Source organism: Silurus aristotelis (assembly GCF_946808225.1).
Source record: "Silurus aristotelis genome assembly, chromosome: 9".
NCBI lineage: Eukaryota > Metazoa > Chordata > Actinopteri > Siluriformes > Siluridae > Silurus > Silurus aristotelis.
The window spans coordinates 19,280,018-19,292,811 of NC_139582.1; the positions used below are offsets into that span (position 1 = coordinate 19,280,018).

General features: G+C 42.5%; 1 protein-coding gene across 11 annotated transcripts in view; it reads right to left on the reverse strand.

Moving 5' to 3' along the window:
* qkia (QKI, KH domain containing, RNA binding a) overlaps nucleotides 1-12,426 on the reverse strand; it is a 200,472-nt gene extending 188,046 nt beyond the window's left edge. For 3 of the 11 annotated variants that reach the window (XM_083550368.1, XM_083550364.1, XM_083550365.1), the window contains exon 1: nucleotides 11,401-12,424. In XM_083550368.1, coding sequence (XP_083406494.1) covers nucleotides 11,401-11,545 — 145 coding nt within the window. In that variant the 5' untranslated portion in view covers nucleotides 11,546-12,424. Of the gene's footprint in view, nucleotides 1-11,400 lie in introns of all 11 variants that reach the window. The other 8 variants (XM_083550369.1, XM_083550372.1, XM_083550367.1 and 5 more) reach the window with 5 other exon arrangements.
* Between the last annotated feature and the right edge of the window lie 368 nt (nucleotides 12,427-12,794).

The window sequence follows — 12,794 nt, forward strand, 5'->3', positions numbered from 1 at the left end:
GGGAGAGACAACTAAACAAAACGGACAGATTAAATACAGTGAGAGAAATTGAGAGTGTGAAAGAAAGAGAAAATTAAAGTATGAAATTTGTGAGAAAAGAAAACAAACAAGGAGAGAGCAAGAGACTAAGCTACAAAGACAAAGAAAGAAAAAGAGAAAAATGGACTAAGACACAGGGGAAGTGAGAGACACACAGGAAGAGAAAGAGTGAGAGAAAGAGACAAAAGAAAAAGTATGAGAATAGAGTGAGACCAAGATAACCAGAGTGAGAAAGAGAGCGAGAGACTAAGATAGAAAGACAAAGAGGGCGAGACCGAAAAAGAGAGGGGAAGTGAAAGAGACAGGAACAGAAAGAGTGAAAAATACAGAAATAAGAGAAACACTTAAAGAATAGAAAATGAAGAAGAAGAAAAAAAAAAAGGAGCAAAACCTAAAGAAACAGAAGAAAAGGCAGAGAGATGAAAAGAACAGAAAGGGATGAAAAGTTATTTTTCCTCACAATAAAAATTCCAGATGTAAAGTATGTAAACGTAAATTTTATTTAACAAAATCCGATTATGGGGGCAAAAATTAATTAATTAAATGAATAATGATAATAAACGGCATGTACGATAATACTAATTAAAACATTTCTATAAATTCCTCAGTTCACGTGTAGCGTCTTGCCTTAATGTTTTTTTCTCCCCCATGTGTCTATTATGCTGATGTGGGGCCGATTCATAACGTCGAACCTTTGCAGTCTCCGCCGATCTCACGTTACAAGTCGAGACAAGTTCGGAAAGAAAAATAAAAATAAATAAATAAATAAATACAAAAATCCTCCTACGAGCTCCGAACTCTCCTTACAAACCAAATGACTCACAGCAGCACAAACGCTTTCATCAGCATAGGTAAACATCAATCTCTCCTCCGTGTGTGTGTGTGTGTGTGTGTGTGTGTGAGGTCGCTAGCTAGTCAGAGTTCTCCTGTGTTGGCTTTGAGGTGCCCCGAACCCAAACACGCTGATGTCATCTGCAAACAAAGCGCTGCTCTTTTCTCATCTCTGGCTTCCTTCTTGCTCTCATGTAAGGATAGAGCGTGTGTGTGTGTGAGTGAGGGTATGGAGGGAGGACAATATAACATTCCACTGACATTAATTAGCAGGAAATGAGGGCAGGCGATGACTAGGACCATTTACACTAGTGAGAACGTGAGAGACACTGTGTGTGTGTGTGTGTGTGTGTGTGTGTGTGTGTGTGGTGTTCTTTTGCGGTGACTAGCAGCTGGTAAGAGACACGTAAGGACACGCGTTCTATTCAGATTCAATACACAGCACCGTTGTCTAGACAAATGGCCTGGATGTAGTCATTACATCCATCTACATGATTGTAACATTTGACTTTGCAGTTATGATGTTGTGATGTCTGTATGTCTAACATCTGTATATGCAGTTATACCGATTGTCTGCATGGGTGTGACAACTGCTTGCACAACTATAACATCTGTATGTAGCTTAAACATCAGTCTGGGTGGCCCTAACGCCTGTCTGAGCAGCACTGACCTCTGCCTTTGCAGCTATAACGTCCGCCTGCACGGTTATAATTTTACCAATGTAGCTATAATGTCCGTACGGCTAGTCACAGCGTCCGTCTGTAACATCTGTCCAAGCAGCCATAACATCCGCCTGGGGTTGCCACAACTATCAGTTTGTGATGTCCTTTTTAGAGAGAAACTTGTGACCACATAACTCCTGGCGATCCAGAAACGAAGCAGGCGTGCGCTCTGAAAGAGCAGTAGAGGCTTGCGTGAGCTGGTGATTCGGTCTCTGGATGAAAGTGTGTGCATGTGGGATGGGGACACGACTCGAGGGACGTGTCAGCTTGCCGATTTACATTGTGTGAAAGTGAACCCTGAAACGCAGTACTCGGTCTGCTTGTGTGATCTCGAAAGAACGAACATGACGCTTGTGTGTCTCAAAAGAACGGGAAAAAAAAGAAAAAGACAAAAACTGCCTGTGCTATCTGACAGTGAGGCAGAAACTGGAGGAGGAGGAGTGATGCTGAGCATGAGAAAAAGAAAGAAAAAGAGAGAGACGGAGCATGCCGTGGTTAATGTAAACAGACAGGACCTGTTACAGGCCTTTAACATCAGAGCTGCTCCTCAAAGAAAGACAAAAGAGGGGGAGTATAGATGTTTGGTGTACAAACCCCTGAGAGAGAGAGCGCGAGAGAGAGCGAGAGAGAGCGAGAGAAGGCTGACCAGAGCTGTATTGGGACTGACAGGCAGTTTAACTTCCTCCTCAGGAACACTAAAAGTGCTCCATTTGGACACACTGTGATTAAGAGAGCAAGTGATAGGTGATGAGAAGGAAAAGAGTGGAGAGAGAAAGAGAGGAACCAAACAACAATGAAGACCACACACCTAAATATGTATCTTTTACATGATCTTCAATCGACTTCTAAGAGGGCCAAGCACCAAAAGTGACAATTTCCAGCGTTTCTTCAGCTTCTGGATGATATTTGCCACATGGGTCGAGACGAATGAAATAAATATTCACACCCAATTTGAAGGATCTGCTGCTCAACACTCTAGCCAACATTGGGTCAACTTTGGAAACTTTTCCAGTCACAACTTGTTCCACCAACAGTCAGAGAACTAGTCAAAACATACACATCTGGAGTAGCGTGGCTTTCCTGCGACCGCTCACCTCACTTGCTTGGCCAGTTATAAACGATTGTTACCATGCTAATTTTATGATGCAATTCTGAATTGGGTTTTTGTCTTCACTGAATGATTCCATACGGTACCCACAAAGCCGTACGACTAGCCATCATTCGACTGCACACACAATAGTGATATGACAAAATTGCAAAAATATTTTAAAAGGAACTAATTTTATTAACACACTATTAATGCAGATTTCTGATTGCCAATTTTTATAAAAAATATTTTAAAAAGATATAACCGGCAGAAATAAAATTTGACGCAACACAGTTACGTCCTTTCTTTCCTTAAATATATAATATATATATAAAAAAATTTTTACTTAAAGTCTCAACTAAAAAAAAAAAAACACCATGATTCACACAAACCCTGCAATTAACCCTCTGGGGTCAACAAACGCACCAGCACGTTTTGTAGCGTTTCTTCCTCATAAATCCAAATCACACTTACTGTTTTTTTTTTTATTATACAGATAAGAGCAATACATCATTTGAATCTGTAAAAGGGTCTACGTTTATTTGTATAATAACAACAACAAAATGTTGAGCTTTTGTAAAATAAAGAAAACAGACAGGGGGCGCTCTCTGTCGTATCACTGTCATCTCGTATCACGGATACATAAATAAAACACTGAATCTCAGTGCATAATTGCCTCACAGACAAATACATGTTGACATCGAAAACAAATATTCTTTGATTATGTAATCTGTATGAAAGTTAGCAGAGGTACAGTTTCTCCGGTGTCACCTCATTAACCATCCGTGTGGAAACAGAAAAGGTTTTGTTTGAGATACATATATATAAAATCACTCCTTATCACTCAGATGACTGATGTTGCTACCTGTTTTACAGGCTGAGGGAGACTGTGTGTGTTTTTTATTTATTTTTTTTGGGGGGGGGGGGGGGGGGTGAAAACACTGACTGTCCTTAGCACACGGTGTACACAATCCCATTCACTCAACTGTGTCGCACACAGCAGGACATAACTCCAGCCATTTGTGGTTCAGGGTGCCAGCACAATCGCACAATCACGCTAGTGTGTGTGTGTGTGTGTGTGTGTGTGTGTGTGTTGAAGCTAAAACAAGAGCCTCCATTATGTGAAAACAGGCAGCGGCTGACCCTCTCTCTCGCTCTCTCCTGCCTGCGGGGTGACTTCATTCAGTAAACACACCATTTGTCTTTCCAGTCTCTCTCTCCATCATGCCATCACTATTTAAACCCACCTTGTTCTCCCTCTCTATCACTCTTATCAGCCACGTGTTCGTGTCCCGGTCCTCCATCAACCCGAACATCATCAGTCACAAAACACGCTAATTAAAACAAGAGCCTGTGTTCTAATCTCGCCAACTCGGACACGGGTTCAAATCAGGGATCCTTCTATCGAACAAACACACAATCTAAACAAAACATACGCAAATAGAATTCGAGTTATCGCACCAAGTCTAAGTGCAAGCTATTAAATTATTTCCATGAAGGACATAAATGGGTCAAACATTTTATAACATTGAGTTACATTGTGTGATACCTTGGCAACAAGAAAGCTACTCATGGGGAATCTCAAATGTTATGCATAGTATGTGAAGCAAAAAACTCTCTCCTCTCTCAAACACACTACTGAAAGAGCAGAGAAGTGGAGCCGGGGCTGAGCAGGGGGTGGGGTTGTAGTTGGCTGAAAGGGACAGGGAGGTATTTGAGGCAGTTGTGGAATGTGGATGGGTGAGGCCTGGCCTCAGGTTATAGCAGCCTGAAACCCATGTCCCCGCAAGGATATGAACATCTCTTAAGTCCCCAGTTTTCTCTCAGGGACTCCCCACAGAGAAAACGCTCAAGGCTAGATCTATGTGCAAAGTAGCAATAATTTACTAGTGTTAATAAGCAGAAAGTCCTCTCAAGGATCGTAAAATTAAGATATGCGTGTGTGTGTGTGTGGGCATGTGGGTGCGTGTGTTTTTTTTTCCCTCCACTGTTTTGTTTGTCAGATAAATAAGACCTGCTCCTGGAAAGCTTCTTATAACAGTGTTTAAATGAATAACAGGAGCTTAATACACACACACACACACACTCTCTCTCTCTCTCTCTCTCTCTCTGAAGCAGCGTGCCACTCTTCCCATGGGCGTGACTTCCTTCTATAGCGTATGTGCACACCGTCATCGCAACTGCCAGGCGTCGCGAACTGGCCTGTACAATGACTTCATCTTGCACCGACATTTGAGATACTGACTGCGCACGCACACACACACACACACACACACACCCCCTCCAGGTTTATGCCAACAAAATACTCCCTAAATGAACAACCAATCAAAACATGGCGTCATTTGGCAAGGAAAAAGAAAGTGCTCTGTGTGTGTGTGTGTGTGTGTGTCGCAGTAAAACAGGCAGGCCAGGGGAAGATAAGAAGCCCCTGAATTTGTGGCATATTATCGGGACAGCTTTATCAGAGGGCCACACAAGGACCAACACACACACACAGTGCGTCTGTCCACACATCCGAAGTAGCAGTGTTGCAGAGGAGGGATGGAGAGAAAGCCGGTCTGTCTTGTCCGTGTCCCCAGGCTAACCCTGTCATCCGCATCCTGCCATCCAATTTATTATCATCCGTCCGAGAGAGAGAGAGAGAGAGAGAGAGAGAGAGAGAGAGAGAGAGAGAGAGAGAGAGAGAGAGATATTCACACGTCCATTCTCCAGTGCTACGAGTTAATTAAATTCCGCAGTGTAAAGTGGCATCTGGGGAGGTTTTTAGGAAGGTGAGGGGGGGATTATAAAGCAGACTGCTGCGTGCTAACTGAGTCTGGGGCACCATCGCTAGCCACACACACACACGCACGCGCACGCCGCACGCGCGCACACACACACACACACACACACACACACACCCTTTCTGTAAAAAAAGTGTAACCGATACAGTAAGACAAATTCCTTCTTTCAACGTTCTTTTAATACATTTCTGCGAGCATATGCTTAATCATATAGACACACATTATACTCACACTGTACAGCGCAAAATCAGCTGTAAAGAAATGCTGTAAAGCTGTAAAGTAAAAATGTATTCCAAAAAAAATACAGGTAGTCCCAGATTTAAGATGGAAATGCGTAACCCATCGTAGCTGGAAAATATCGCAGGTCCACACATGGCGTGTCCTACCCACGAGTCTTAAAGAATGATCAGTATTGGGTAGTATACTGTAATTTGTTTGTTTGCCATGTTAGCACCAGGACTGTATACATGGCAGACACAAGGTCACCATCAAATCCAACAAATTTTAATTACTATATAAAAAGTTTCAGCTATACATCAGACAAAAAACTTATTCAGGTGATACATTATGAAAAATCCCTTGTAAAGAAAAGGGTTTCCTAGCAGGATCGTAAAAATGAAATCCAACAATGTTGGATTACAGTACAAATTACAGTGTATACTGTAATTTGTTATAATAATTATTAATCAGTGTTTTTTAATAATAAAAACCTTTGCCTGCCGAACTAAAATATATTCCGACAATTTTGTCCTGTCGCTATAATCATGGTAAGAACGAAAAATCTAACCGCTGTAACGATCAAAAAGTTTCAAGACTAGCTCTGTTCTAGTCTTTTTCGCTGAATGTCTTCCCCCACACTGTAACAAAAAAATGGCAGCAGAACTTGCGATTGACCCTCTGGCCCCTGGGGATGAATGCACAATGCCACGGATGTTGAAAAAGATGATGAGCACGCACTTGTTCGAGTTACCATGTCTGAAATAGCAGACGTAGTCAGTATAGGACACGTTGCACAGCTCCCAATGTACACAGCACGATGTCTTTTGGCACACTTATGAAGTTCGGTGCTCCCTGTGACTGTGTAACTAATTAGATTTGGGCATACAAATGTACTCCCACTATTCTCTCTCTCTCTCCACCTCTCTCTCTATCGCTACCTCACAAAGATAATGTCTTGGCTACTAGATACAACAACTAAATAAAAAAGGCTACACAAGAACATCATAATTACAGACCTGAACATGAATGGATCTGATCACAGGACGGTCAACTCGACCCCAGAATTCAGCAAGCAGCATGATGTCAAAGTCAACAAATAAACAAGCACTGGTTTTCGATTTCTAGCGCACAAGCATGGCCCAATTCCCACTTCCTGAGGTAAGTGGAACAGAGGTTTTCCTGCATGTGCAAATGTTCGTGTTACAATGCTTGAGTAATATCCATGGCACAGTATATTACGATACAATCCTTACTGGTGTTTCCTCACACACACACAGCCGAAAGCAGCTGTCGCATTTGTAGGTCAGATTAAGATAATGCAAAAAGAACTGGACTTTCATTCACCACGATAACAGCTGCGTGTTTGCGCGCATGCACACGCACAAACACGTCTACATATGCAGTACGACTGGTGTATGTATGAAATTTTGTTTTGTTAAGGCAGAAGCAACCCAGGAGAAAAAAATGTGGCGTCACAAGACTTCCTGTTATTTCCACCAGATTTGGATTAAGAAGTGTGTGGTGATGTGTGAGGAGTTTCATGCTCTGGTGAAGGGGTTTAAGATTACACACACACACACACACCGAGCAGGTTTTTACACCAGCCCAGATGTGGCGACTTTCCTTTTTTCTTTCAGCTCTTTATGGCTGAATTTCTCCTCACGACGCCACCATTCCGTCCATGTGGCTTTCATTTCGGGGGGATTTCATCTGTTAATGTGCGTGTTGTATAAACGCGAACGCTTAAACATCTTAGTGACAATACAAAGTCCTGCTGTGTAACTCTCAAACAGGTTTTACACACACCACAAAAACAGTCTGAACTCGTTCCCTGTTGCTCCGGATTCTTAAAATAATAGCGACTTGAAGCAGGAAATCTGATGCAACGAATAACAGTGAGCTCTAAAGAGCCACAGCGATATAAAGACACAATTTTGGAGCTCCGAGTATGTTTAAACAGACAAGTTGAGATTTTAGTTTCATTTTACACTGCATATGATGAAATAGTCATAAATACAAAGACGAAAAGAATGTTTGTTTTGGACCAAGTGCAGGGGGAAAAAAATCCCTAGTTATATAACAACCCATTTTGTCGTTTTATATCAATCATTTATTTTTTATTTGATAGCTGATGTGGAACAATACAACACTTTTCTTCTTATAAAAGACACCAATAATTTTTTTTATTTGTTTGTTTTTAAAAACACACACGCGATTTGCACCTTCTTTTTCTTAACTTCGGTTCAACACACAGACGTCTCAATTGGAATGAATGTAAAAGGATATAAAATGTTGAACACACATCACGCTAACACGCTGGTGTTCCTATCGCAAGAGGGACGCTCCAGATATGGAGAGAATACGCTACATGACCAAAAGTATTGGGACACCCGATTCTAACTGGCATGTGTGGATCGTCCCCGAATGGTTTCCAAGAAATTGGAGGCCCACAACTGTATAGGACGTCTTAGGACGCAGAATCCTAGAATTTTTTCCTTCGCTTGAACTAGGAGACCAAAAACCTGTTCCATGATGTTATGGTTTACATGGGTTGCCATGGAAGATCCTGACCAGCCTGCTATAGAGCTCTGACCTCAACCCTAACACTTATGGGATGAATGTGAATGCTGACTGAACCCCAGGCCTCCTCACCTCACCGGCATCAGTTCATGACTTTACCAACACCTTTGTAACTGAATAAGCACAAATCTCCACAAGCACCCTCTGCAAACATCTTCCAAATAGCTTGGACGTTATTATAACAGCAAATTGTTAGGTCCGTTTTGATCAAATATCTGTAACAGTCTAAAATACAACGTTTGATTCGGGAAAACAAACAAAGACTAAACAACGATTGAACGTGTACAGGATTAACACAGTTCTTTGTCCTTCTTTTCCTATAAATGTTACATGGTGGAAAAAATTAACAGCCCAGAATGAAAAAAAAGGTATAGAATTCCGCCAGTGGTGAGACAAAGAGAGAAATAGAGAGAGACGTGACTCTGGAGTCAGGGTTAAATCTAGTGGAACATTAGCGACCAGCAGCTGATGGCTCACTGTGAGCAAATGGCCACTTGAAAAGCTCCAGACAGCAGCTGAATCACGGCTAAATTACAGGGGAGACAATAATCACTGAAACCCGCCACACCATCTGCATTCTTTCACTTTGTCAGACCCACACACACACGCATAGGGTCGCTTTGTCCTGCCTTCCTGAAGACCATGTTACGGACCTGCCACATAGTCGCTGCTTACTAATGCGATCCTTAAACTGTAACTCTCCCGCTATATCGTTGCAATCCTACGCCGGTTTATTTGCACAGGCAAATTGGTATGTAAACTAAACCAAGTCATGTGGAGCAGAAAACTGATTTGCACCCAGCTCTCAAAAAAAAAAAAAAGAAAAACTAAGTATACACTCTCTCACCTTCTTTCATTACTGATTCTATCTCTGGTTTGGTTTTGAGTGGATTGTGAACTTAAAGGACGGGTTCAGTTCCTCAGGTCCAAAGTGCAGGTAAACAGAACTGGGTGCACACAATCAGACCTCTCACTTCCACTCACACACAGAGGGGATCGCTGTGTGGTGTTAAAAAGGACACCCGTGTGAGAGATCTCGTCCAGAATGTTTCCACGCTGAGAATAGAGCAGATAAAGAACGAGACTCCGGGAAAATATTTCGGCTGATAAACGAATTTAAATATCCGTCTGTACTTCATCGCATCTGGGTTTCCAAACATGAACCAGGACACCAGTTGTAGATCCTCTACAGCGGTTTACAAGAATTAAGAAGAATTATTTCGCTGACGGCAGCTCATCAGACCCAAGACTACAGGACTAGAGTCGAAGACTTTACCGAACTTTTATAGAGTTTTTTATTTATTTATTTGTTGTTTAGCAAATGCATGACTAGCTGGTGAAAGGCAGCTGCTGTTCAAGAGTAAAGTGTAAAAAGGAAAACTGATACAATTTTCAGGGGACCGAAAGGCATGCCGTGAATGCTCGTAATCCTCACTAAACCGGTTTGAACGCTCGTGCGCTTCTGCGAAAGCTCCGAAATGTGAAACGGGTCGGATTCCACATAAGTGCGAAAGAACAAAATGAGTGGTATGAAAGTCACCAGGAGGTCATGGATCTACACTCAATCGTGTTCTAATGGAAGGGCGACTTACATGGCATGGCCATGTGACTTATCACCCAAGCCAGACATCTGCAACCAGTAAATGTACCTTGATTGATCATATTTAATAAAGAAATCCTCGTCCCATCAAAAAAAAAAAAAAAAAAAAAGGAACTATTCCGGTCAGGAAAAAAGGGTTCCAGCATATACACGATTACACAAAGCATGAGCAATGCCTTAAAGGAGTCGTAACGAATGCAAAACCGTGTGCAAGGGGTAAAGGATCGGTACACGTGATGCACAGGAATAAAGTCGGCAGCTACAAAAACAAAAGTAAAAACACCAGTAATCTTGGCTTGCTGTGCAAAAAAAAAAAAAAAAAAAAAGCATCGGGGGCAAGTTCGTACCGCAAACGAGCAGCTAGGTAGAGTTACATTTGGAGAGCCAATTATAGACCTACACTGTTGTGAACGCTCTCCTTGGATGACTGCACAATTCACTAACTACAAGAAAGAACCCAAATCATTTCTAAGTATGTGTAGCTGTTCATCTCTATACATACATAGAGATGTACACGTGTGTGTGTGTGTGTGTGTGTGTGAGTGTATACACACAAATTAATACACATATATACATACATATGGGTCTTAAAGCCCAATACATTTAGGAAATGGTCCAATCCGTTTTGGGGGGGTTCCAAAAAATGTCATTTGTTTTTCCCTATAATCCATATTTTCTTTTAATAATGTTTTCTATTAAACCTTGAGTAAGAATTATTTCAGAACACTTTAACCCCTATACTTTATTTCACATTGTAAATGTTTTGTTACAGGTCAAACTTCTACACCTCCATCCCCCCTCCCACAGACCCCTCATAGTTCACACCGAGACTATAGAAAGAATTCAGAATAAACGCCTTTGGCCAAAGGAGCGAAGAAGGGCCGAGTTTTGGAGCGTGCTGACCACACTAACACTCAAAACTTTTTCTGTGAGGTAAAATAAGTTTTGGAAAACTAATAGTAAATACACATAGTGGTTTAATTTGAATAAAAGCGAAGAGAGATCACTTTTACTTGGTTCGAATGAACCGGAGTTCAGGTTTCAGGATAGCGGCGAGGAATAAAAAGTTTCCAAGTTTGAAGAAAAAAAAAAACGGTTACTCGACCGTTACATTAATAAACTTTGAGAATGTGTGTGTTGATATATTTGTAAATGCTGTCGTTTGTCGAAAAGTTTGCTAGTCAGTCATGCTAAGCAGACTCGTGCTAGCAAAAGAATGAGGGGAGAGGGGAAAAAAAGTTTTTCGCCTCGCGCTCCGATTAAAACTTTAGCACGGTTGCTAACGGCGGCGAGCTCGTGCGCAAGTGGCGCGCGCGAGACCACGAGAAAGACTCGAGGTGAGATTATATGGCGAATAAAAAAACAACTAGTTAAAACTAGATCAGGAGGATAGTTTAGTGAGCTAGCACCCCGTTTCCACGCGTGCTCCGTGCACCACACACACTCACGCACGCACATTCATACTTTTATACGCACGCACGCACGCACACGCAGATCCTGTTCTAACTCCGCACTGAGCTGTTTCTCCGCAGATTTTACCTTCATCCAGCAGTCTCTCAAGGTGTGTGAAGATTCCGCACAGGTTCGGCAGGCTGGTCATGAGCTTCTTCTCGTTTAGTAACTGCATGAGATAGTCAGGACTCGGCCTCGGTCTCTCCTTCACTTCGATCTCCCCGACCATCATCTTTGCGGTCAGAAACCTCCCAAACAACCACAATCCACAATCTTTAGAGGTACAAAATATAAAAATAACACACGAGGAAAAACTTGTAGGTGAAATCCCTTGATTCCCAGGTCTGTCTAAAAAAATAAGCCTTCCGAGTTATATAAAAAAAAAACAAAAAAAACAACGCGGTGTTGAATGCTCGGTCGCTGTCTCGGAGTGTGTGTATATATTCGTGTGCACTATCTCATCAGAAAAAGGCGCGCGACACTCACTCACCGAAGATCTCCTCGTGACTGCGCTCGCGAGACCGCTTCCCAACGAGTCCTGCCTGCGCTTGGGGTTCGACCCCGCCCCACGACCCGCCTACTCTTCCCTCTGATTGTGCACAGCCGCGTTTTAAGCACCTAAGTCTGCACCAATAAGAGGCCGAGACTGAACCGAGGAGGCGGCGCAGCGCCAATGAGCGGCGACGCTAAAATCTGATGTACAGAGATCAGAGCCAATGGCGCTGTTACCTTTCGGGACAGGATAATACACTGTCCAGTGATGCAGCAGAGGGTCTGTGATCGCGCCGCTGTGGTCATTCATTCCGCTAAAAGATTCACTGTTGGTTAATGACGCTGTGACAGATGACTGCATCAGAGTCTGCAGTGTTATCTGTCTGTCTATCTATAATTGTTTATCTATCTATCTATCTATCTGTCTGTCTGTCTGTCTGTCTGTCTGTCTGTCTGTCTGTCTGTCTGTCTGTCTGTCTGTCTATTTCCGAGATGGTTTCAAAAGGCTTTATTTATCTACATTTACTACACACTATCACCTTCAAAATAGTCCCCTTGCACAGCAATACAGGGCCTCCAGCGTTCCTGTCACTTCTGGATTATGTCCTGGAAGTCTTTTTTTTTTAAGTGTGTCAACCACCTTCTCCTTCTGTGATTTGCACTGGATTTCCACAATGGTGTCCTCCTGATCTCTCGTCGTCTTCCAGCAACGTTCTTTCACTCTTGAAGCGTGCGTGCCACTCAAAAACACCTCGGCCTACTCATTGCAGCATCGTCGTAAACTTGGCGGATTATGTAGAACGTCCCTGTGGCAGATTTGCAGAGTTTAATGAAAATCATAATGGAATCTTAAACATGGTAACACACATGGTCCGGTAGCACCAGTTGCACAGCTCCGGGTGTACACAGGAGGATGGTTTTTGGCACATTGGTTTATAAAGTTCAGTGCTCCCTGTGGCTGTGCGTGCAGCCTTGTGCTGCCATCTGTT